The sequence below is a fragment of the Anabrus simplex genome, chromosome 3 (genome assembly GCF_040414725.1).
Source record: "Anabrus simplex isolate iqAnaSimp1 chromosome 3, ASM4041472v1, whole genome shotgun sequence".
Classification (NCBI taxonomy): Eukaryota; Metazoa; Arthropoda; class Insecta; order Orthoptera; family Tettigoniidae; genus Anabrus; species Anabrus simplex.
This window is the reverse complement of record NC_090267.1, coordinates 443,374,787-443,402,090: the sequence shown is the minus strand read 5'-3', so window position 1 is coordinate 443,402,090 and position 27,304 is coordinate 443,374,787. Positions and strand designations below refer to the sequence as shown.

The window sequence follows — 27,304 nt, the reverse complement described above, 5'->3', positions numbered from 1 at the left end:
TGTCCACGAGAAAGGCTTCTTAAACAATGAGCTTTGAAATGTAAACGTTATAATAGAAGTGGAAATGGTACGTTCATTCGTCACCAGATGGCTTCTCAGACGTGGCACAGCGCTAGCGTTCGAAGCGGAAGCTGACCGAACCATCAGAATCAGTCTTCAATATTTGACTGGGAGATATTACAAGTGATTTTACAGCCTTTACATTCATTACAGCTTCGGGAAGAGATCATTCAGCTGGGTGTACAAATTTAGCACATTTTTCTTTACTGCGATATTCTCGAAAAGGAAATAACGACCCAGCGTGAAACACACATTCTGTATTAAATTAACCTCAACTTTCAGGTTATTTGCGATTTCTAGCGCTTTTTCTTATAACATTGTCCCATTTTCTCACAGTTTCCATGTTCGAACACATTCGAATCATTCGTATACCGCAATGTTCACTTCCGCAGAAACTGACTCCCACTTTGTTTTCATTTCTTAACGAAAGGTTTGGAAAGAACCCTGTTCAGGACAATTAACTTCACGGCTATTTCATCATTCCTATGTACCTTTCTTTCCGTTTTCCTTGGACACGATATAGTAGGAGTATCATTTATATTCTTCACAATTGTGTTTTTCCTTAGCTTAATTTTTCAGGGCGCTTTTCTCTCCCTTCACAATACATTTTTTCTTGTCTCGAGATCTAAACGCGCTCGCCCTCCTCATGATTATTGGGCGATTGAAATGCTATGGCATTTCCGCCTCAACCATCAGCACATGAAAGTCCCTTCGTTCTCAACTTGAACTGAAGTACGTGACCTCGACCTTATCAGCGACAATTTGCTGAAATATGCTGGAAAATCCTTGGATAAATCGTGAGTAAACACTGACTGGTAGCATTCCCGGGCAACAAGAAATCTCAGAATGTACACTAATTAGAACAGAAGACGACCCTAACGAAAGGTTTGGAAAGAACCTTGTCCAGGACAATTAACTTCACGGCTATTTCAGCATTCCTATGTACCTTTCTTTCCGTTTGCCTTGGACACGAAACAGTATAAGCATTCAAAAGAAATTCCCATGTGTTTGCAGAATGATTTAAAGATAATGCCCTGTGCAAATAAAGTGTAAAGTGTCCGCTTAAGACAAGTGGATGAGATTAATGGCTATGTCCGCTGTCCGTAATTCGAGGTGTCCGCTTAATGAAGGTGACCGTTAGGGGAGGTTTGACTGTATTATGGCCGTCTGGCGAGAAGTCGCGTGGATAAGGGGTGCGAGGGGTAAGCATGGCTGCTGCGCATGAGCCAGTCTCAAGTCCCAATGCCTGACAATAAACATCCATTCCGTTCGCGGTGACACTTTCGAATTGTGGTGCTGTTGTGATGTTTCAAAGTGGTAGGACAATTGTGCTTTAGTTTCACAATTACTGCATAATGAACAGTTTAATAATGAACATGCATCTGTTTCAGAGAGCTCGCACTGACTATCGCGACTAATGTTTGTAGCAAAGAGTGTAGTATCTCGTACTCGGGCCGTACCTACAAGCTGCCGTGACTTCTCGTCAGACGCAGATAGTATTTTGGGGTTTCGAAGACGAGAGAGCGAGTACAGATTATTTGGTTGTTCCCCTCTTAGTAGCCTCTTACGACATGCAGGGTGTACACATAATAATGCATCATTTGACTCCACCCACAGGGGAGGTAAATATTTTCCATAAATCGAAAGAAAAATGAGCGTAACCACAGAAGAATAGTCATAAATTGTGAGAAAATGAAAGATTTCTAGAGCTCGCAAATATTTTATTATGAACCAGCTCAGTCGAGTAGAGGTAGCGTGCCTCACCACAGAAAACCACTTCGAGGATGACTGGAATGGGAATCGAACATCCCTGTACTCAGTTGACCGCCTGAGGCTGAATGGACCCCGTTCCATTCCTCGTACCACTTTTCAAATTTTGTGACAGAGCCGGAATCGAACCTGGGCCTCTGTGGGTGGCAGCCAATCATACTAACCACGACACCACAGACGCGGACTATATCCTTATTACAGTCCCTAGATACCCTCGTAACCATATGTCTGCAAACTTTATGTGCAATCCCGTTTGTTTTACCCCCTTATACTAACACTAGTGGCGATTCGTGCATGAAGGGATTTTGGCCCCAGCCTTTTCAAAAACACTTAACATAATTTCACTCTGTAACTGATTGAGAGATGGACAAATGTAACGAAGTCGAACTTATGGTGGTGTACTATTAAATTATACAATGTTATCTTTATTATTTTGGCTGTATTGTTTTCAAAGATATGACAAAGGCTGTCAGACCGTGGCAGCCGTTCAGCAAGCACTATGTCTTCTCTTTAGCCTTGAGGTGGTCGGGCTCTGACAGGAGAGCCCTCAGTAGGTTCCTAGAGTTTAGCAAGTGTGCGGGGTTCGGGAGGAGCCTGGAAAGACGGTCTGGGCTTGTCAGGGGAAGAAGAGTGCAGACGGGTGTATGGTCTGTTCGACAGAGCCCGTAGTAGGTTCCCAGAGTTTAGCAAGTGTGCGGGGTGCGGGAGGAGTCTGGAAAGATGATGTGGGCTTGTCAGGGGAAGGAAGAGTGGCGGGTGTATGGTCTGTCCGGCAGAGCCCGCAGCAACATCGCTGAACACTTGACAATGTACCTAGGATTTTCTCCCCACGTCTTACATAAACTGCTGTTAGAGATTGATTCCTAAACAATAAATTCCATTATACTGACAGTTTAAACAACTCATTTAAATATAAAGACGCTAAAATAAAGAATTCAATTGTAACAATTAGGTGACGGCACTATTTGTATCAAATTGTTAAATACGTCTTTATGCTTTGAGATTTGGGCAAGAAGAGAGAAATTCGGGCGTGCACTGTTCATTTGTTTTCGTGAATGTCTTTATTGTTATTTGTGATTGTGATCAGTGAAACAGTTCAGTGCCATAGTAGTCGTGATTGCAGTAGCTGTTAGCTTGTTAATGTGTGTGTATAAATGTCATAGTAGTGTAATTAATTATTTAGTACTGTACCGAGCTCGATAGCTGCAGTCGCTTAAATGCGGCCAGTATCCAGTATTCGGGAGATAGTAGGTTCGAACCCCACTGTCGGCAGCCCTGAAAATGGTTTTCCGTGGTTTCCCATTTTCACACCAGGCAAATGCTGGGGCTGTACCTTAATTAAGGCCACGGCCGCTTCCTTCCCACTCCTAGCCCTTTCCTGTCCCATCGTCGCCATAAGACCTATCTGTGTCGGTGCTGCGTAAAGCAACTAGCAAAAAATTTAGTACTGTAGTGCAACAAGCAGATTTCTTTTCAGCCAGTGTCATCTATTATTATTATTATTATTATTATTATTATTATTATTATTACTTCGTTATGCCCGTTTACAAAGCGCGTTAGAACTTTTTAGCTTGATGATGGTTTTCATTTCTTCTTCTTCTTCTTCTTCTCCCTCTTCTCCCAAAATCTCTTCATAAAATCGCTATGCTGTTTCTTGCGTTCTTCCGTCCATTGTTTCCCTGTGGTTCTTTTAGCCTTTTCAGTGAACGTGTGCTTCGCAACCAGTGATATATTATTATTATTATTATTATTGTCCGCCTCTGTGGTGTAGTGGTTAGCGTGATTAGCTGCCACCCCCGGAGGTCCGGGTTCGATTCCCGGCTCTGCCACGAAATTTGAAAAGTGGTACGAGGGCTGGAACGGGGTCCACTCAGCCTCGGGAGGTCAACTGAGTAGAGGTGGGTTCGATTCCCACCTCAGCCATCCTGGAAGTGGTTTTCCGTGGTTTCCCACTTCTCCTCCAGGCGAATGCCGGGATGGTACCTAACTTAAGGCCACGGCCGCTTCCTTCCCTCTTCCTTGCCTATCCCTTCCAATCTTCCCATCCCTCCACAAGGCCCCTGTTCTGCATAGCAGGTGAGGCCGCCTGGGCGAGGTACTGGTCATACTCCCCAGTTGTATCCCCCGACCAAGAGTCTGAAGCTCCAGGACACTGCCCTTGAGGCGGTAGAGGTGGGATCCCTCGCTAAGTCCGAGGGAAAAACCGAACCTGGAGGGTAAACAGATGATGATGATGATGATGATGATTATTATTATTATTATTATTATTATTATTATTATTATTATTATTATTATTAATTTTGTATTTACCTTCTGATATTTGGTTCCAGTCATCGAAGTCAAAATGTTATCTTATAATATATAAATTGTTTGTCTCATTTATCCCATCACACGATGCCCTAATGACTTGATTAAGCTGTACGTGAGCGCTAATGACGACGTGACGGAGGGTTCTTGCTAATGTCTCCCCAGAGTTTGCATTGAAATTAAAGTAATCTTAATGAACAGGTCGCCTGGTGGGACGAAAATATGAAGGGAAGTATATTAACCAAGGAAAATGTTGACCTCGTTGGACTGCCAGATTAATAATAGCAAAATACTGACCGAGAGAGTTGGCCGTGCGGTTAGGGTCGCGTACCTGTGAGCTTGTATTCGGGAGATAGTGGCCTCGAACCCCACTGTCGACTGCCCTGAATATGGTTTCCTCGTGTTTTCCCATTTTCACATCAGGCAAATTAAGACCACGGCCGCTTCTTCCCCACTCCTAGCCCTTTCTTATCCTATAGTCGCCATGAAACCTATTTAAGCTGGTGCGACGTAAAGCCAATGGTAAAGTATCTATTACCGGGCCAGTTAACCGTGCGGTTAGGGGCGCGCAGCTGTGAGCTCGCATCCGGGAGATAGTGGGTTCGAATCCCACTGTCGGTAGCCTTGAAGATGGTTTTCCGTGGTTTCCCATTTTCACACCAGGCAAATGCTGGGGTTGTACCTTAATTTAGGCCACGGCCGCTTCCTTCACATTCCTAGGCCTTTCCTGTCCCATCGCCGCCATAAGACCTATCTGTGTCGGTGCGCCGTTAAGGAAATAGCAACAGGAAAAGTATCTATTTATTTGTATTTACTCGACGCAAAACATTTTTAGTCATATTTCAAAGGCTTCGATTTTCTTCTCAGAAGCTTTGATTGTCCAGGAACGTGTAACATTTAACTATTGGTTTTTGTATTATTATTTTCTTGTTTTTACAATCTGCTTTACATTGCACCGACACAGCTAGGTCTCATGGTGACGATGAGATAGGAAAGGGCTAGGTGTGAGAAGGAAGCGGCTGTGGCCTTAATTAAGGTACAGCCCCGGCATTTGCCTGGTGTGCTAATGGGAAACCACGGAAAACCATCTTCTTCAGAGCTGCCGACAGTGGGTTTCGAACCAACTATCTCCCGAACGCAAGCTCATAGCTTCGCTCCCACTAACAGGATCGCCAACTCACTTGGTTTCATACGAAGTGATAGTTATGTATGACAGCAAATGCACCATTTTCGTAAATGAGGATGTTATTTTCCTGTGCTTATTCTGATCTCCGTCTCTTGGTCCCAATGTTAATTTAGATTAATCCCCAAGTAGATAATGTTCTTGACTATTTCAACATTTTAGTTCAAGCAGCCTTAACTCAGTGTCTTATGACGTTATAACTAGAGGGGCGGACTTAGGCATATTTAGTTTGTTTTTAGATATCATATGCCCATTAAGAAGTTAAGGCGATTCATATTGTTTGAAATCGAAGTTTTGTAGCGCATATAAGTGCACATATACGGAATACGCGCAAATTATTGACATACGGGCATATAAATGCATAATTGCAGTTTTTATTATTAATTTGTATAAAACAACATGTATATTGATTTCAAATCAGTACAACAATGCAAAGAAATGAATATGTAAAAGAATCCATTCGCCACCGGAAGAATTTGCAATGCATTGTTTTTTATAGTTCACAGTATTAACAACAGCTTGACAATAGGTTGTTTCTTGTTTTTCGTTGGCGATTTGGTATTAGGTTTGGATGTTGGAATCGTAGAAAAAGAATGTTTTACAGTATCTGAAGTAGTAGCGAGGAGAGATCCTTCCTCGACGCTTGGCAGGGCCCAACCTGCCCGTCCCAAAAATGCATTGTTTTACTTATATAGAAGAACTAGCAAATGTACCCGTGCTTCGCTACGGTATTCTACATTGTATACGGATATCGAAGTAAATTACTCTACATGAAGTGAATAAAATTATTTAAGCTGCATGTCTCTTGACGTTATCCGAGAAACAGCATAGGAAGGTACGCAGACGTTGTTTCCAATGTAAAGTGCGAGTTGAGGAGTTGTGATGATAATGACAGGTCCACTTGTCTACCACAATTCACTATGCGTATCATCAGTCACATTTTGATGGGTAAATGTTTTTATAATCGGTGGCACCCTTGCAAGGGGGCACCTACTCCTAACGATAAAGAGAATCAGCTAAAAGAGTTTTGAAAAATGCACGCTCCCTTGCTGTCTGCTAGTCAAATCAAGAAGGGAATTATACATTACAATTGTACACAGGCGTTGGAGGAGGTCCCCATTCCTACTGCCAGTTAAAGTCGGTGTGGGGAGTACTGATTACAACAGCAGACGCCCTCCAGCTGACATTCACTATTGATTTGTAAAGTATTAATTACAATGTCAGACACACCCTCTTCTAGATCGCTACAAATCGACTTCAATGAATAAACGTAGATCGACATACGGAAGTGTATGCATGTTCACCTACATTTACAGAATATCTGCTGCTAAACGGTGCATGATATCGAAAAGCGGATTGTACGGTAAGACACCTCTGGCCTCATATTTCCTCGTATCTCATCTATTTGAAGGTATGATTGAGCAGAAACGTTGAATAGGGTGAAATTTGTGTAAGATTTTCACACAGTGAATTACTTTTCATACAGCTTCAAACATAGAATTTGGCTCACATATGGCTACTGGGTGGGCCAATATTCGTGTAGAAGTTGATGATCCCGTCTTTCCTATAAGTGAATCAAACCATCAATTACACGTGTACAAAGTGGAAAATTTAGGTAAATCCAGAAATACAGCCAAATTTAACGTACAAAAAAGCTATAATTTTGCCTAATTACAATTTTCTAACTTATCTGGGAGATTGTGCCGCCATCTTCATATGGAGGAGGGGGTTAAAATGAGGACTTTCGGGAAACTTTTAAGCCCATGAAACCTATAAGTTATCGTTCTGGATAAATATCACCGACTGTGTTCTTAAGCAGATTTGAAACTCCCGGCGTGTCCCCCTCAGAGAATTATGAGAATTTTAGATTTTTCTAGGGATTTCGAAGTCATCAGCTTGTCTGGTACCAAGTTTTAAGTTTCTAAGATGCCTAGAATGGTCACATTAAATCACGTCTGTTTTCATTTCAATGCCTTAATTTATATATATATGTAGTACAGTATATATAGATCGCTCCAAAATGACTTCTATTCATTAATACAGATTATATTTCACCCTCTTCCCTAGTGGTTCTAGGGGCGTCTTACTCCCAAAGTATGTTTTCCAGGTAGTAAGTCATACTTGAAAGTCACACTGGAACATACACACGTCCACTATCTCGGTCATTTTTGACAATTTATTTTCTAACCTTCTCACCCCATATGTCGAAGAAGGCTGCAGTAGGACTTTAAAAATCCGGAATGTTACTATTCATCTCAACGACCCGGAAAACTATGGACTCGGCAGTATATTCGATTATTTTTATATCTCACTCCCCCCTCTCCCACCCTAAATGGGGCTAAGCATTGATTTTAAAAAAATCGGGTGTGTTAGTATTCATCTCAGCGACACTATTTTCGATTATTTTTAAGTTCAATCCCCTCGCCCCCACCACAAAGGGGGATGAACTTGGACTTATAAAATATCCGGAGTCTCACTATTCATCTCTGCGACTCCGACAACTATGGAGTCAACACTATTTTTGATTATTTTTATATACCACTCTCCCATCGTCCCCCCATCACGGAGGGGACTGAACTTGAAAAAATTCCGGAGTATCATTATTCATCTCAGCGACCCCGAAAAGTATGGATTCGACACTACTTTCGATTATTTTTATATCTCATCCCCTTCATCCCCCGCCCCTAAGAGTTCCTTGGGTGTCCTACACCCACGTGGTTTGTCTCCTGATACTAAAAATTTGAAGTGTACAATTCTCCCCGGCGACCCCGAATACTATGTCTTCGACACTATTTCCCCAAAGGGGGATGAACTTGGACTTATAAAATATCCGGAGTCTCACGATTCATTTCAGCGGCCCCGACAACTATGGATTCGACACTATTTTCGATTATTTGTATATATATCACTCTCCCATCGCCCCCACCACGAAGAGGGCTGAACTCGGACTTTAAACATTTCCGGAGTGCCGCTATTCGTCTCAGCGACCCCGGAAAGTATGCATTCGACACTAATTTCGATTATTTTTACAGTATATCCCCTAGACCCGCGCCCTTAAGCGTTCATGGGGTGTCCTACCCCCAAGTGGTTTGTCTCCTCATACTAAAAATCCGAAGTGTACAATTCACCTCGGCGATTCCTAAAACTAAGTATTCGACACTATTTTCGATTAATTTTATATATCACTCCCCCCTCGCCCTCCACCACAAAGGGGGATGAACTTGGACTTATAAAATATCCGGTTTCTCAATATTCATCTCAGCGACGCCGACAACTATGGATTCAAAATTATTTTAGATTATTTTTATGTATCACTCTCCCATCAACCCCCCCCCCACCAAGAAGGGGCTGATCTGAGACTTTAAAAAATTCCAGAGTGTCACTATTCATCTCAGCGACCCCGAAAAGTATGGATTCGACACTACTTTCGATTAATTTTATATCTCAGCCTCCTCGCCCCGCCTGACCCTAAGGGTTCCTGGGGTGTATTACCCCCACGTGGTTTGTCTCCTGATACTAAAAATCTGTTGTCACTATTCATCGCAGCGACCCGGAAAACTATGGACTCGACACTATTTTCTATTATTTTTATATATAACCCCCATCGCCCCGACCCCGAAGGGGCTGGACTTGGACGTTAAAAAATTTCGGAGTGTCACTGTTCATTTCAGCGAGCCCGAAAAGTATGAATTCGACACTACTTTCGATGATTTGATATCTCACCCCTCGCCCCCCTGCCCCTAAGGGTTCATGGGCTGTCTTACCCCCTCGTTGTTTGTCTCGTGATACTAAAAATCCGGAGTGTAGAATTCACCTCGGCGACCCCGAAAACTATGTATTCGACACTATTTTCGTTTAATTTTATATATCATTCCCCGCTCGCCCCCCACCCCAGAGGGGGCTGAACATGGACTTTAAAAAATCCGGAGTGTCACTATTCATCTCAGCGACCCCGAAAAGTATGGATTCGACACTATTTTCGTTAATTTGTATATATGACCCCCTCGCCCCCCTCACCCGTAAGGGTTCGTGGGTTGTCTTACCCCCACGTGGTTTGTCTCCAGATACTAAAAATTCGTAGTGTACAATTCAACCTCGGCGACCACGAAAACTATGTATTCGACACTATTTTCGTTTAATTTTATATATCACTTCCCCCTCGCCCCTACCCAAAAGGGAGCTGAACTTTGACTTTTAAAAAATCGGGAATATCACCCGAAAACTGTGGATTCGACACCTTTTTCAATTTTTTTTATACCTTGCCCCCCCCCCCTGACCCCCACTGTTAAGGGAGGTACGGATGGCTTACCCCCATAGTGCTCGTCTCCGGATAGCAAATAATAAGTTTCAAAATTTGATTGAAATTGCTCCAGTGGTTTAGGAGGAGATGTGTCATTTACACACACACATACATCCATTTTTATATATACTAAGATTAAAACGGATACAGCCTGAAACTAAACAATGCCACCATTTTCTTTGTTCTTGTGGTCTTGTCACTAGCAGGATCTAACAAATTGAGACCAATAGTTTGTATCTCTGACCTACCGTTCATCATCGCCGTTCATCTTTCGTGTTTATTCTGTATATGTGGATAATGCGCCGACGTTGACAAGCCTGTTCAGTGCATTGCGAACTTGTCGGGCCCCCCGCTATTTTGGATCTATAACCTATACTTTTATTTCTTCGTTGTACGAAGACCAGTAACCACTAGAAATAATTCCAAAAGAAATAGTAGATAAGAGTATTCTGCTTCAAGAGTAGATATATTGTGCCCTGGTGGGGGTGTGATAGGCGTCATTCAATTGTAATTAATTTTTGAGGAATATATACTGTATTTCATTTTCAGAAGCAAGAATATCTTACTTTATATAAGTACAGGCCAGGCCGAGATGGTATTGTGAAACCTTCCACAGACTGTTATCGCCTCTAAGATTATGAAATACAATGGCCAGCAGAATTAGAATTCTCAGAAATTGGGACGAGGGGGAAGAGAAAGGCAAGAGTTATTTCCAAGTCAGTGGAAAAGTTTCAGAGCCGCGGGCGAAGTTACAGTGCGAAACACCGGATGCGCCGAGTGCAGAATTCCTAGAAATGACGTCAGGGATCTCCAATGTACTAGCGAGGGCTGAACGCACGGTTTGTACTTAAAGAAAAAAATTAAACTTCTCAGTCTCGCGTAAGCTGGGACCAATCGTAAAATTCGCAGGCCAGAAGGAGACACGACAACTTCGTATTGTAAGAAGCACTATCAACGTTAACTCCACGGATTAAATTTATAGAAGGAAGTGATTTATAAATTCGAGATAAGGTGAAATTTAGAAGCCTCACCATATAATAAAAGTTATTACAAGATATTAATTGAGGGATATTGACTGGCGTAATTCTGAGAATTCATGGACGCTATCCGTTGATTGTCTGTAGGCAAGAGGCACTACAGAACGGCGCGAAATCCCCGCCTGGGATACAGGAGCTAAATTCATGATTATATTAATTACCAGCGAACGATATTATTTGAGAATTGGCATAGAGGCTAAAATAATATAATTACATCGGTGGATCCTAAGTTTAAGCCACTGGCAGGGCCGCAAATAGTCTTACGAAGATATTGGAACGGCATGCCCTAAGATGACCTCTCGTGAACTCGGAGGGGAGGTAAGACGAATATAAATACAGGGTCGTGGGGACGGAAGTACTTACTTGTGAAGAATTGTTCGAGCCATTACTACGTTAGGGTGCGTACTTACTTCTGAAGAATTGTTCGAGCCGTTACTACGCCAGGGTGCGTACTTACTCGTGGAGAATTGTTTGAGATGTTATTAAGTTAGGTAGCACAGTGATCCAGGACGTGCATTAGTTCGTATTACAGTCTTGAAGAGTACACTAGCAGGAGTTCGAATATATACAGAACTCATTAAATCAAAACCTACGGACAGGAGAGTGAGGTTCTGCATCAAGAATAGGAAGTACGTTACGTGAGAACGGTCGTGGGTGTTCGACGGAATTTCACCAAGTAAACAAATTAATAACTGATACCTGGTCAGATACGTGAACGTGAGACGGGAAAAATCGAGTGCGCGCCGGGCCGTTGAAAGTGATACCGAGGTATTACATGTTCCTAGTGTCCGGGGAAGGAACGAATAATGTATATTAAATTTATATGTTAAAGTTAGAGTGCAAATTATTACAAGTGCAAAAGTTATTTGTTTTGTTTTTATAAGATTTAAAATGTGCAATAATAAAAAGTGTCAATGATTACCTCTTCAAGCTGGCATGAATACCAGTAGGATGCAGTGCTAAAACTGGATGGGGCTAGGCTCCTCGTCCGGTTTAGCAAACTACAAGGCTGAGATGAGTATCCCTTAATATAAATTTGTAGATTGCTATCGTTAGCGGGAAGAAATCATATTTTTTAATTATGGTAACTTGATTGTGAAACGAGCCGTTTCCGGCTCGCATTAATTCAGAGATAGATAGACAAAGGGTCAAACTGGTAAGTACATAATTATATCAAGCACTCATCATAATTTTGATTATTTAATAGAGTAGAGTAGGGTTGATTTGTGTATTCAAGTGCTTGAATTGTTTGTAATTATACATGGAGCACGTTTCACGTAACGATAAGATTAATATTCCTTTTAGAAGTGCTCGAAAGTGGTTTCCGTTATCGGAAACTTTATAGATATTAAGGCAGGTAGTAAGATTATCCAGAGATAGAGGGTAGCCAAGTGATTTTAATTGTTGTGGGACGGAATGAAGTCCATTGAATTGTTTGTAAATATCCATGATTATTTGTGCCGCGAAGTTTCGCCAGTCAATATCCCTCAATTAATCAGTAGAAGTATCGAAGTAATAAATGAACATGGGCAATGTGTAAATGCGTGTTTAATAATAATGCTTTGTGAATAATGGCACGGGTCTAAGTTGAGGGAATGATTGCAAGCTAAAGTAATTTCAATGTGGAGATAACATATGGCATGGAAGACTTTAATTCAGGCAGTAACTGTGATTTTAACCTTAATTGTTGATTTAACGTTTTTGGACTCCATTATAATAATAAATATTTGTTTAAAAGCGATAGAGGCACTTGTATATGATGGTCACGCTATGTTGAAAGCCCAGAGTGGTTTGAGCCAAATTTTGATGTCGGAAGTCGGGCGGGACAAAATCCGGCATGAGATGAAAATGAATCGTACTGATGTTGATGAAGAAATAGATGGATTTTGGGGCCTACGTCGATATAATATGCCGATTCGGTGTCATGAGTGACAGGAGTCCACGCACCGAAGATTAATTAATGAATTAAATGTTTGAAGAGTTCCAGTGGAATAAATGGACTTCAAAATTAAATGGAAGGAATAATTTAGCACTTGCAGAGATTGGATGTATTTGCCCAACTGCGAGGTGCCATGGGATTTGAGATTTGTCTTGGGAGGACATGGTGTTCCCATAAATTAACGACAGTATGAAAATAAGCCTGCGTATACCGTTATGTCCCAACCGATATGAAATCGGATCTTGGTGGTTCATATTTGGGAATTAACATATGTGACTAAGTTCTAAAGATTGAAATTAAAATATAAATTTTCGAAATAATAAGAAGAAGAAGAATCCAGGTAAATCATGTTTTAATTGATTGATCTGTGCCAAACTAGACCGGAATTGTAAAGGGTTATGCGTTAAACATAATAATAGTTAACTGCCACGTAACAAGTGAAATTAAAATATAAAATTTCGAAATAATAATAATAATAATAATAATAATAATAATAATAATAATAATAATCCAAGTAAATCATGTCTTAATTGATTAAGTGCCAAACTAGATCGGAATTGTAAAAGGGGTTATGCATTACACCTAATAATAATGAACTGCCGTGTAACCATTGAAATTAAAATATAGAATTTTCAAACTTATTATTATTATTATTATTATTTGAAGAAGAATAAGAACAATAATTCATTATATTATTTCTGAGAATAATAATAGTCGTGTAACAATTGAAATTTAAATATGGAATTTTCAAACTAATAATAATTATTATAATAATTTGAAGAAGGATAAGAAGAAGAATTTATAAAATTATTTTTGAGAATAATAATAATAATAATAATAATAATAATAATAATGGTGAAAAATGATATTAAAATATTAAATCTATGATGATTTTGGGTTACGATAATCATGATCTCCACAGCCGCCTCTGTGGTGTAGTGGTTAGCGTGATTAGCTGCCACCCCCGGAGGTCCGGGTTCGATTCCCGGCTCTGCCACGAAATTTGAAAAGTGGTACGAGGGCTGGAACGGGGTCCACTCAGCCTCGGGAGGTCAACTGAGTAGAGGTGGGTTCGATTCCCACCTCAGCCATCCTGGAAGTGGTTTTCCGTGGTTTCCCACTTCTCCTCCAGGCGAATGCCGGGATGGTACCTAACTTAAGGCCACGGCCGCTTCCTTCCCTCTTCCTTGCCTATCCTTTCCAATCTTCCCATCCCTCCACAAGGCCCCTGTTCAGTATAGCAGGTGAGGCCGCCTGGGCGAGGTACTGGTCATACTCCCCAGTTGTATCCCCTGACCAAGAGTCTGAAGCTCCAGGACACTGCCCTTGAGGCGGTAGAGGTGGGATCCCTCGCTAAGTCCGAGGGAAAAACCGAACCTGGAGGGTAAACAGATGATGATGATGATGATGATCTCCACAAATAATAATAATAATAATAATAATAATAATAATAATAATAATAATAATAATAAAATTAAAATATTTTTTATTATTTCGGATGATAATGTTGAATGATACTAGGGAAGTCAGCTGGCGAAATAATGTATTAATGTCAAGTTGTTGTAAATAATATGTTAAGTTTGTTATTTGTAAAGTGGTGGCAAATCCCTACATCTGGACCATTAAGTTAGTCTCTTTGTCGTTTCCTTCAGTTTACGATTAGCATACCTTGGTTAGGAACCCGGGGAGAGTTTTGTAGTATCCCAGGTTGGTCTCATCTCAATAAAAGTGGAGGCGATGACATGATTCATGTGATCGCGCCCACTTGGCCAACAGGTAATTGGTCCATGACCATTAATGGTCATTGTGTTTACAAGGGTCGAACCTTCAGAAATCAACGGTTCCACCACCAAAATGGATAGGTGGTCAAAAGTGTAAAATATTATGTAAAATTTTGAGGAATGATTTGCCAAATAACCGGCAAGTTAAGGGTCAACGAATTTTGTTGTGTGTAAAATTTTTCAAATTAAATAAAATGCTCCTTTAGCATTTGCAAGGAAACAGTTCCAGGTTCTTGTTCTTGTAGCATAGTAAACCCTTGTTGACCGTTTAAATATCCGTCCCCATTCCTAGGACGGAGCCTTCACATTTTTCCCTTTGATCTGATTTAATATATTTTTGTGTGTTCTTTTTTTTATGATGAGCCTTAAAGTTAATGATTAGAGTGTCCCGTTCAAGCCTGTACCTCGTAGTACTAATTGGATGGCGCCCATACATTTAATTGGAGATCTTATATCTTCATAATGTTTTTTATTGTTTATTAGTTGCGATAGATTCGGACCGCAACACCCCCTGAGATAAATGCTGGTTGGGACTCAGGCTTTGAGCGGGTACAATATGGAGAACCAACGTTATACATACAGGAAAAATCAGGTATTTTTCAGAATATGTAATAGTGCATATATTCCTGTTTTTATGGCAGATATGCATGCATATTTTGCCGTTTTTGGTGCATAAGAATCCACCTTGTAGTTATAACAGAGTGCCCTCCAGCCCCTCTTTTCATACGGAGAGACACGGCTTCCCAGCCACACAGATACTTTGCCCCCAGAGCTTACGTGGTGGGGGCCTCGCTGTCGTACATTCGCAGGTGGTGGTGGTGGTGATTATTGTTTTAAAAGGAAGTACAACTGGGCAACCATCCTATCATTCATTCACAGAACACCTCGTAACAACCAGCCCCGCCCTCTTTCTATTTCTGGAGAAAACATTACATTTTATTCCACTTTTAGCCGGCTGAAGCTAGGAATTATAGAAATTATTTTTTTAAGTAATTTGTACAAGCCTTATTATCAGCTAATTCTTTAATTATTAACGAAATTATTAGCGGAAATGCGCACAAAATGTTGTTCGTCGCTGCTAACAGATTTGTACAGCGCCACAGCAAGTGAAGACTTTGCTGTGAGGAAGGGTAGCAGGGGTACATTTTTCTTACCAAGGCAATGGACACTGAGGTATAATTCACCCGATTGCCGCGCTCATTCGTTTGTTGGGCAGTCACTTTAGTGTCTGTTAGTGTGTAGTTAAATAATAAATGATTTTTAATTGTATAATGTACGACTCGTTGGCTGAATGGTCAGCGTACTCGTCTTCGGTTCAGAGGGTCCCGGGTTCGATTCCCTGCCGGGTCGGGGATTTTAACCTGCATTGGTTAATTCCAATGGCCCGGGGGCTGGGTGTTTGTGCTGTTCCCAACATCCCTGCAACTCACACACCACACGTAACACTATCCTCCACCACAATAACACGCAGTTACCTACACATGGCAGATGCCGCCCACCCTCGTCGGAGGGTCTGCCTTACAAGGGCTGCACTCGGCTAGAAATAGCCACACGAAATTAATGAAATTGTATAATCACACAGTACTTCTATTTAATTGTAATACGGCCAGTATCCAGTATTCGGGATGGTTTTCCGTGATTTCCCATTTTCACATCAGGAGGCAAATGCTGGAGCTGCACCTTAATTAAGGCCACGGCCGCTTCCTGCCCATTCCTAGACCTTTCCTGTCCCATAAGACCTTTCTGTGTCGGTACGACGTAAGGCAACTTGTAAAAAAATGTAATACGTGTGCAATATTGTTCCTTTAGTGAAACTGTTATTATAGAGTATTGAATTAATATGTCAAAAAACTATTATTACCGCATTTAAGTAGGTAATTTGTCAACCTTTACCTCAGTGTCGGAATTCGCTCAGCGAGCATCAAAAACTTACCACCGGACCACCGACACCCGCTATATCCAACAAATCCGGGTACTTTTTTTGTCTGTACATTTTTTGCCCTCTCCTAATTCCCAATCGCCGCTTCTGGTAACAACGTGACCGACGCTCCTGTCTCCCTTAATAAAAATGTTTTAGAGATACCGAAGTTTACAGTCACATTTAGATGCACGGTGTATAACTGAGTACGTATTGAAATACTGTAGACTCTGAGGAAGAGAAAATATTGTCCTGTGTGATGCGCGCTCATAATATTTCATTATTTATGTAACTTCCCCTTGCCGGCTAGCCCTAGAGGGGGAATGGTCTGGTTCATTTGTTGGTCTGAATTACAGATATGGCTCTGCTACATCCTGCCATGCATCACGAGACTTGAGACGGTAGAACACACGCGCTGCGTCTGGGACCTGTCCATCTGGTCATCGTTAAACTAAGTACATTCCCATGTACAATACTTGTGAACATAGACCCTGGTCCCATGGCAAACGCACAGGTAATAGTCAAGTGTCTGTATCCGCTATGAATAGTAAAGGAGACGCCTGGCTGGTGAGTTCAGACAATGCCCTTCATAATCTAGCCCAGGGGTTTCCAACTGGTGGCACGCGGACCTCATGAGGCCCGAGAGGCCAAATTTTGTGGCCCGTGAAAGCTTTATGAAAAAAGCATTTTAAGAAAGTTACGAAAAATATTTCATAGTTCGTTCAAAACATTTATTAATTTTCATACCCGTTGCAGGCCTGAGTGGGAACTAGTTCATCCTTTAATATTGATTCCTGTTTTTAAGGATTCACTTGATCTAAATAGAGTATATTTGATTGATTTTTAAATGTAAACCCAAAATTTGAGGGCGAAACGAGGCTTTACAAATAAACGATTATAAAAATGGCTATAGGATCCATTCCAAACATTGAACTCCATGCTAAACTAACTGTTGGAAATGTTATGCAACCAAGCATACAATAAATACCAAAAAAATCATGTATTTTCCATTGTTGTAAGAGGCGGTTTCAGTTCTTCATTCTTCTCTTGTTGGTAGCACTGGCTGGTACACAGTGCTGCACTTGCAAAGAAATTTTCAGGGAAATCTCTTGGAAGTACATTGCTGGAATTTTAGGCTCTTGCTACTGAATACCAATGCTCTCTCCACAAGGAAGATCTACGAATTTGGACCAGACAAGAAAAGTTACAACATTTTTTTAAACTGCTATCCACCGAAAAATATCCAAACTTAAGACAGTTAACCAAAAATGATTTCAATGTTAGAGAACACATACATATGAGGAAGTGATTTTTTTTTTTTTTTTTTTTTTGTCTATGAAATTCATTAAAAATCAGTACACAAGTCGACTTAGATTATTCCTTGCTCTACCGTATGAGATTAGAAACAGCAGAACTGGACATGGATATTCGTTCATTGGTAGATTTAACTGATCAACCATAGTACTGCCAATAAATTCTCCTTTCTGAAGTTTTGTTTGGAATACATTATTAATTTCAGTTTGTCTTTAAGATTTTTTTCTCTTTTTTACTATTTGTCAAATATTAATTCAAGTAAACTGACATTGTTGAGTGTTCCTATTCAAATCTCAGTTGCACTGGGTATAATAGTTTTTGATGAATATTGAATTTTCACAACCGCATTGTAATCGAAATCGACTTTCAACCTATTAGGTCGTGTTACGTACATATAGTACGTGTTGAAGAGATGTTAAATACAGAACAAAAATGGCCAGCCGGACACCAGTGGGATCCGAACCCAAACCTCCCGATTTCGCGTCGGTTGCTCTACCAATTGAGCTATGGTGGCCTAGGTCATGTTCGTCCTGTTGGAAAGGATCCCACTGGTGTCCGGTTGGCCATTTTTGTTCTGTACTTAATATATCTTCAACACTTACTAAATATACGTAACACGACCTACTAGGTTGAAAGTCGATTTCGATTACAATGCGGTCGTGAAAATTCAATATTCATTGACTTGGCCCTCAACGGGCGACTTAAACGCACTCTACGGTGTGATAGCAGTAGTGCCAGATCTGTAGTTTAGATCCTTTCCAACAGAACAAAGGTGACCTAGGCCACCATAGCTCAATTGGTAGAGCAACCGACTCGAAATCGGGAGGTTGTGGTTTCGGATCCCACTGGTTTCCGGTTGGCCATTTTTGTTCTGTACTTAACATCTTTTCAACACGTACTAAAGGGCCGATGACCTTAGATGTTAGGGCCCTTTAAATAAGCATCATCACACGTACTAAATATACGTAACACGGCCTAGGTTGAAAGTCGAATTCGATTATAATAGTTTTTGTTTATTTTTAATTTCACTCTTTTATCATCATCATCATCATCTGTTTACCCTCCAGCTTCGGCTTTTCCCTCGGACTCAGCGAGGGATCTCACCTCTACCGCCTCAAGGGCAGTGTCCTGGAGCTTTAGACTCTTAGTCTGGGATACAACTGGGGAGAATGACCAGTACCTCACCCAGGAAGCCTCACCTGCTATGGTGAACAGGGGCCTTGTAGGGGGATGGGAAGATTGGAAGGGATAGGCAAGGAATAGGGAAGGAAGCGGCCGCGGCCTTAGGTTAGGTACCATCCCGGCATTTGCCTGGAGGAGAAGTGGGAAACCACGGAAAACCACTTCCAGGATGGCTGAGGTGGGAATCGAACCCACCTCTACTCAGTTGACCTCCCGAGGCTGAGTGGACCCCGTTCCAGCCCTCGTACCACTTTTCAAATTTCGTGGCAGAGCCGGGAATCGAACCCGGACCTCCGGGGGTGGCAGCTAATCACGCTAACCACTACACCACAGAGGCGGAATTCACTCTTTTATGCCTTTGTAAAATATTTTTTTAAGCAATTAAATTATTAAAGTCCACCGCTGTGGTGTAGTGGTTAGTGTGATTAGCTGCAATCCCCGAAGTCCCGGGTTCGATGTCCAGTTTTGTTACAAAATTTGGAAAGTGATACGAGGACTGGAACGGGGTCCACTCAGCGTCAGGAGGTCAACTGAGTAGAGGAGGGTTCGATTCCCACCTCGGCCATCCTCGAAGTGGTTATCCGTAGTTTCTCACTTCTCCAGGCAAATGCCGGGATGATACCTAACTTAAGGCCACGACCGCTTACTTCCCTCTTCCTTGTTTATCCCTTCCAATCTTCCCATCCCCCACCTAGGCCCCTGTTCAGCATAGCAGTTGACGCCGCCTGGGTGAGGCACTGGTCATCTTCTCCAGTTGTATGACCCGACCAAGAGTCTGAAGCTCCAGGACACTGCCCTTGAGGCGGTAGAGGTGGGATCCCTCGCTGAGTCCGAGGGAAAAGCCAACCCTGGAGGGTAAACAGATTAAGAAATAAATAAAAATAATAATAATGATGATGATAATAATAATAATAATCTGTTTACCCTCCAGGTTCGGCTTTTCCCTCGGACTCAGCGAGGGATCCCACCTCTACCGCCACAAGGGCAGTGTCCTGGAGCTTCAGACTCTTGGTCGAGGGATACAACTGGGGAGTATGACCAGTACCTCGCCCAGGCGGCCTCACCTGCTATGCTGAACAGGGGTCTTGTAGGGGGATGGGAAGATTGGAAGGTATAGGCAAGGATGAGGGAAGGAAGCGGCCGTGGCCTTAAGTTAGGTACCATCCCGGCATTCGCCTGGAGGTGAAGTGGGAAACCACGGAAAACCACTTCGAGGGTGGCTGAGGTGGGAATCGAACCCACCTCTACTCAGTTGACCTCCCGAGACTGAGTGGACCCCGTTCCAGCCCTCGTACCACTTTTCAAATTTCGTGACAGAGCCGGGAATCGAACCCGGACCTCCGGGGGTGGCAGCTAATCACGCTAACCACTACACCACAGAGGCGGCAATAATAATAATTCTAAATAAATTTAGTCATCTTCAAAGACCACGAGTTCCCGTCGTTGGGGCAGTATATGTGCTCGACGTGGGCTCCTGTAGCATTGAACTTACCTCACGACGTGCGGCCGTCTTAACTTTAGGACGTTCCCGACAAGGCGTTTGACGGTCGATATTGGTGATTTTGGACAATTTGGAATTTTTGACTAGCCACTCTATTTTCTAGGGGCTGCCTGGCCGAGGCGGTAAAGGCGTTCTCCATTTGCCCGGAAGGACGTGGGTTTGAATCCCCGTCAGGAAGTCTTGAAATTTAAGAAACGAGATTTCCACTTCCGGAGGTGCACATGGCCTTGAGGTTCACTCAGCCTACACAAAAAATGCGTACCTGGTTAATTCCTGGGGGCAAAGGCGGCCGGGCGTAGAGCTAACCACTCTACCGAGGTTACGGATAGTGGAAGCCTGTACGGAGATGACATTGCTTTTACTCTATTTTCTGCAATGGGGAGTTGTGATTAGCTCAGTAGCTTAGTTACTGGCTTCCCAATCTGACAGCTGAGTTTTGAATCCCAGTCAGTCCTGGGTCGAGAATTTCATCTCCAAAATCACGTGACGTCAGGAAGAGCATCCGGCCCTAAAACCTCGGCAAAACCAAAATTTTTGTGGGTGGCTCCAGCGACCCCATATATAACTGGGATATGCTGGATGTTCTTTACTCTATTCTCTGGAATGTGCTCTCTATAATTTTGAAAGCCATTTATTGTGCGAATGTCGTGATAGTTTTTTTACAAAATAAATATATCGTGGGGCTGGAGGTGGACATTTCGTTCATTAATAGATGCAACTAATCGATAACAGTATTTCCAATAAATTCTCCTTTGTAAAGTTTTGTTTTGAATACAGTAGATTATTAATTTCAGTTTGGCCATAAGTTATTTTTTTCCATTTGTCAAATATTAATTCAAATTAATTGACATTGTTGAGTGTTCTTCTTCAAAATTGAATTGATCTGCTCGGGTGGTAGAGCGCTGGCCTTATGATCCCAACTTGGCAGATTCAACCGTGGCTCAGGCCGGTGGTATTTGAAGGTGCTCAAATACGTCAGCCTCGTGTCGGTAGATTTACTGGCACGTGAAAGAACTCCTGCTGGACAAAATTCCGCCACCTCGACGTCTCCAAATTCCGTGAAAATGCCGTTAGTGGAACGGAAAAACTATTATTATTATTATTATTATTATTATTATTATTATTATTATTATTATTATTATTATTATTATTATAAATAGGCCTATTCTGCACTTCTTCACATCATAATTTTCTCAGATATTTGTTTTTTTACTTTGTTTTTTCCGTATGCATGTAGAACCAACTAAGAGAAATCAAGACACCTGTCACAACGAGTTACCACGCTGGCGTCCAGAGCTACACTTTATTGTTAGCCACAAGGCATAGCAGTTTTAGTATCTGAAGATGGTGTCTATATTTGAAGATCATATGTTCAAACCCAGCAGAAGTAGTCGTATTCTGAAGGGTAGAAAGGAGTTTATTCAACACTCAGTGTAAAAAGATCTCTTATGGCATCTTCTGTGTTTCCCCCACACAGTTAATTAAAATATTAGTAGTGAGTCGCCCAACAGGTTTCTGCTCTGTCATCTGCTAGCGTCGAAACTAAGACACAAACAGCCTAAACGATGTCAAATCGAAATGCCTGCCAAGGGTGATAGTGGTGATCATTGTTTTAAGAGGAATTACAACTTGGCAACCCTCGTCTGTTAACACTACTCAGAGGGGGAAAATGGAAGAGGCCGAGGCCAGACACTTTGAAAAATGAAGATATCGACCAAAGCAAGACAAGTGCCACGAAGGGCGTGAAAAAGAAAGACGCCTCGTAAATCTAATACCGTCGCGGTCGGGAATGAACAAGACTTGACCAAGGGAGGTCGGACAGGATAGATGAAAGTGCCAGGACTCAGATAAGGGACTCGTCGTCGCCAACCCACGCTCCCAAGTTAAGAGAACCTGGGGCCCCTCTTAGTCGCCTCTTATGACAATGTACAGGTTGATGGAGGATAGTAGTAGTAGCACTAGTTCAGATAAACTGCATGCTTGTCACCTTGCCATGAATCTCAGCTTCGGATACGTTTTATGTTCACGAGATGCAGATCGGTTTCCAGAAAATTCCATTCCATTCCATCCCATCCCCTCCTTCCTTCTTCCTTCTTCCTGTCGTTTACTCTTCTTCCCCCCACCCCACACCCACTTTTCTCTCTCTCTCTCTCTCTCTCTCTCTCTCTCTCTCTCTCTCTCTCTCTCTCTCTCTCACACACACACACACAATTCTCTGCCTACCCCACTTTCGACCTTTCCTCTCTCTTTCTTCCCTCCTAACATTTCCCTTCTATTTCTCTCGCTCCTCCCTAATTTTCCCTCTTTTCTCCTCTTATCTCCCTCCTTATTTTTGTCCTGACTTTCTGTTCTTCTCTTCCCCATCTTCTCTCACTCTGTTTCGCTCCTAATTTCTGTCCTGACTTTCTCTCTCATTGTCTTTCCAATCTCTCGCGCTCTTTCACCTCCCGTCCCTTCCTTTTCCCTCTCTCCTTTCCTTCTATCTTTTTTCTCGCTTCTCGTTCACCTCCGTCCTTCCTTCCAAGAATGTGACTCTACTACTCCAGACGTCTCGTTGCAGTGGCTTACCTGAACCTCGGGATGGTGCTTGCAAGGGTCGGCCGCATTACTGAGGCGATGTCCGTACTTCGTACCGGCTCTTCTCTTGATGGAACTGGATTGAAGGACCCTAAAGGGCATGCGCTCGCCTCTACCGCATGCCTCTTCCAGCTGGGACGGCTATCATTGGACCAGGGAGATCCAGCGGAGGCCATACAAGTGTTCCACCAGGCCGTGAACACAAGACCACCTCATTATCAGCCGCAGGTAACATATGACATGTAAATACTTAACAGAAGAGGTGCAAATTTCCGTGGTTTAAATTTAGTAAACAGGAACTACAAAAGCTACCTAAACAAAATTTTGCATGATTAACATTTATTCTCCGTCGTGGCTTGTCCCCAATTTATTGAAGTCGGCGTTTGATGTTGATTTGGCTCAATTTTACGGCTGGCTGCCCTTCCCGACTCCAAACTTACGTCGAGAAATGTGTTCACTATTGCATGCTTCTGTGATGATTGGTAGTGTGTGTGTTTTATGTAAATGTGTATGAAAACGAACACTCAGTCCCCGAGTCATAGTAATTAACAATACACAGTTAAAATTCCCGACTCTGCCGGGAATCAAACCCAGTGCCCTCTGAACCGAAGATCCGTACTCATAACATCCAGTCAAGAATCTGAGCACACCATTATCATGTACGAAATAATGTTTAGATTTTTCCCCAGCATTTATCTGTAGAGATATTATCAAAATTGCACGTTAATTAATGAGGTTTGCTCTACAACCATTCCAGTTCATTTAACATTTCCGTTACTTTCCTACTGAAATGTTTTAAAGACAAATCAACAATATACTCTAGAATCTCTGAAAAATTCCTTCAGCGTTTTTTCTTAGTCGTTGCCCTTTGTATCTTTATTCTTCTTCTTTTTAATCTGTTTATCCTCCAGGGTTGTTTTTCCCTCGGACTCGGCGAGGGTCCCCACCTCTGCCACCTAAGGGGCAGTGTCCTGGGGCGTGAGACTTTGGATCGGGGATACAACTCTGGAGGAGGACCAGTACCTCATCCAGGTGGCCGCACCTGTTGTGCCGAACAGGGGCCTTGTGAGGGAGATGGGAGGATTGCAAGTGATAGACAAGGAAGAAGGAAGGAAGTGGCCGTGGCCTTAAGTTAGGTACCATCCCGGCATTTGCCTGAGGAGAAGTGGGAACACAGAAAACCACTTCCAGGATGGCTGAGGTGGGAATCGAACCCACCTCTACTCAGCTGACTACCTGAGGCTGAGTGGACACCGTTCCATCCCTCGTACCACTTTTCAAATTTCGTGGCAGAGCCAGGAATCGAACCCGGGCCTCCGGGAGTGACAGCTAATCACGCTATCCGCTACACCACAAAGGCGGGCTCATACCTTTATTTCTTCAGCTTATGACAGTTATTTCTGGGGTCTCTGAAGCCACCCATACATTTTTTTAGTTTTCGCCGGGGTTTAAGTCTGGATGCCCTTCCTGGCCGGGGTTCGACTTCCGGTCGATGTTAGGTTGAAATTTTCACCTGAGAATCACGTTGCTTTTTACGACGGAAAACTTTTCTTCGGTATGGTTATCGGTATAACAATGTTGAAACTTAATGACATTGTTGTATGTCTCCAAGTCACGTCTCCTGTTTCAGAGTCTGTTCAACATGCTGGGAGAGGCTTACTATCGTCTGGGTCAGGACAAGCAGGCTGAAACCTGGTTCCTTGCTGCACTTCGTTCCAAACCAGACCATGTGCCAGCCCATCTCACATACGGCAAATTGCTCGCTAAAAACGTAAGTACTCTTCTTCACATGGAGATAGTAATATTTTGGGAATGTCCTAAAACATTTTCTAGAATAGAATATTCCCATATCTACTTCTGGATCACCTGTAACTGGGGAAAAATTCATCATTTATTGCAATGGAAATTATATTTTGACACCTACACGATTTTCCGTGTTACAATTGACTTGAAGTAAAAGTAAACTCGTATCCTCATCCTGAGGTGGTACAGCTCTTTTCAGGGACACCACCATCGAAGTTGAGCTGCATGTACCATTTCAACCAGATACAAACACTCCTGCCATTCTTAAATTTCCGGCAGTACGGGGAATCGAACCCGGGCCCCCGAGGGTGGCGACTAATAACACTAACCGTTACACTACGGAGGCGACACAAATGAGGGGCTGAGATATAAAAAAACGGGACGTCACTGAATAGTAGTTTTGAGGTACAAGATTTTTTGTATATAATTCTGTAAATATTTCTAACCCTACTTGCTCATTAGGAAGATTAAAGTCATATACCAAAATATGTAATCATATAATAAGGACATATACTAGAAAATTGATATAGAAAATGACTGACAAATTCCCGTTTTTGTTTTTTTTTTATTTAAACAAAACTCAGTTTACCAAAAATAAAGTATAACACAAACATTCCTACAAATTCATAGCAAAATGTGTTTTTTATCAGTTAATTATATTAATACCCAAACCAAACCCATGGCACTATAGCCCTTGAAGGGCCTTGGCCTACCAAGCGACCGCTGCTCTGCCCGAAGGCCTGCAGATAACGAGGTGTCGTGTTGTCAGCACGACGAATCCCCTCGGTCGTTATTCTTGGCTTTCTAGACCGGGGACGCTATCTCACCGTCAGATAGCTCCTCAATTCTAATCACGTAGGCTGAGTTGACCTCGAACCAGCCCTCAGGTCCAGGTAAAAATCCCTGACCTGGCCGGGAATCGAACCCGGGGCCTCCGGGTAAGAGGCAAGCACGCTATCCCTACACCACGGGGCCGGCAAATTATATTAATACGCATTCCAAATAAGTGTATAAACATGCGTCATATAACAAAAATACATATCAAAATCGATGCTGTCATGGTAAGACAAGTCAATAACCTGTCAGCATCTTGGTTTGTAACATGGAAGGGGTAGTACAAAAGGGTTAGTTAGTGGGACGTAAAGCCGATAACATTATTAGTCTATTATTATTATTATTATTATTATTATTATTATTATTATTATTATTATTATTCATATACCACAAAAATGATGACTAGTCCCGTTGTTTATCTCAGCACCTCAATTAATTTATCTGTTACTACATTAAACATTACAATTATGCCTAATCACTATTTACACCCAATCTCTAACTTGTATATATTTTTGTCCTAGACCTTAACAGTGTTACAAGTTCAGGTCAACATATATCATACCCTTATTAATTTGTAATACCGGGCGAGTTGGCTGTGGGTTAGGGGAGTGCAGCTGGTAGCTTGCATCCGGGAGATAGTGGGTTCGAACCCCACTGTCGGCAGCCCTGAAGATGGTTTTACGTAGTTTCCCATTTTCACACCAGGAAAATGCTGGGGATGTACCTTAATTAAGGCCACGGCCGCTTCCTTCCAACTCCTAGGCCTTTCTTATCCCATCGTCGCCATAAGACCTATCTGTGTCGGTGCGACGTAAAGCAAGTTGGAAATAAAAAAAAATAGTAATCTGTATTAGTGCAAGTATTTATTTATGTCACGTATCTGAACAGAGTTATCATCATCATCTGTTTACCCTCCAGGTTCGGTTTTTCCCTCGGACTTAGCGAGGGATCCCACCTCTACCGCCTCAAGGGCAGTGTCCTGGAGCTTCAGACTCTTGGTCGGGATACAACTGGGGAGAATGACCAGTACCTCACCCAGGCGGCCTCACCTGCTATGCTGAACAGGGGCCTTGTGGAGGGATGGGAAGATTGGAAGGGATAGGCAAGGAAGAGGGAAGGAAGCGGCCGTGGCCTTAAGTTAGGTACCATCCCGGCATTCGCCTGGAGGATGGCTGAGGTGGGAATCGCACCCACCTCTACTCAGTTGACCTCCCGAGGCTGAGTGGACCCCGTTCCAGCCCTCGTACCACTTTTCAAATTTCGTGGCAGAGCCGGGAATTGAACCCGGGCCTCCGGGGTGGCAGCTAATCACGCTAACCACTACACCACAGAGGCGGGCGAACAGAGTTATCCATAGCTTATATTAGCTTACAACAGACTATACTGGGTGAAGCGAAATTCGCGCACTCGGGCGTCGCAGCGCAACTCCTCACATGCCAGCAATAAAAAAAAATGTCTCTCACAAAAGATCGTCCTGCGAGTATATCTGGCAGAAAAAGGACGTTGAAGAGTGGCAATCTGGCAACACTGTAAACACATGTAGGGTAACTACCTCTGTCAGCGCGTAATAGGCGTGCTGTACAGTTGGTGTAGTGGATAGATTTTGGGTTAGCATGCAGGAGGTCGAGGGTTCGATCTTGCGTTGAGGCGCTTTTTTATTTGCTAATTTCCATCGGACTTTACATATTGTCATACAGTAAGACACCGTTTCTTAGGTCACATGTATCCTACATTTACAAAATTTAGTAACGCTGAACACGTTGTAACGCATCTAGTAGATGAAGTGGTGCGAATAAAT

General features: G+C 42.5%; 1 protein-coding gene across 1 annotated transcript in view; it reads left to right on the top strand.

Moving 5' to 3' along the window:
* LOC136867421 (protein O-mannosyl-transferase TMTC2) overlaps window positions 1–27,304 on the top strand; it is a 289,097-nt gene that overhangs the window by 107,929 nt on the left and 153,864 nt on the right. The window contains exons 6-7 of the mRNA XM_067144624.2: window positions 22,853–23,097; window positions 24,500–24,640. Coding sequence (XP_067000725.2) covers window positions 22,853–23,097; window positions 24,500–24,640 — 386 coding nt within the window. The remainder of the gene's footprint in view (window positions 1–22,852; window positions 23,098–24,499; window positions 24,641–27,304) is intronic.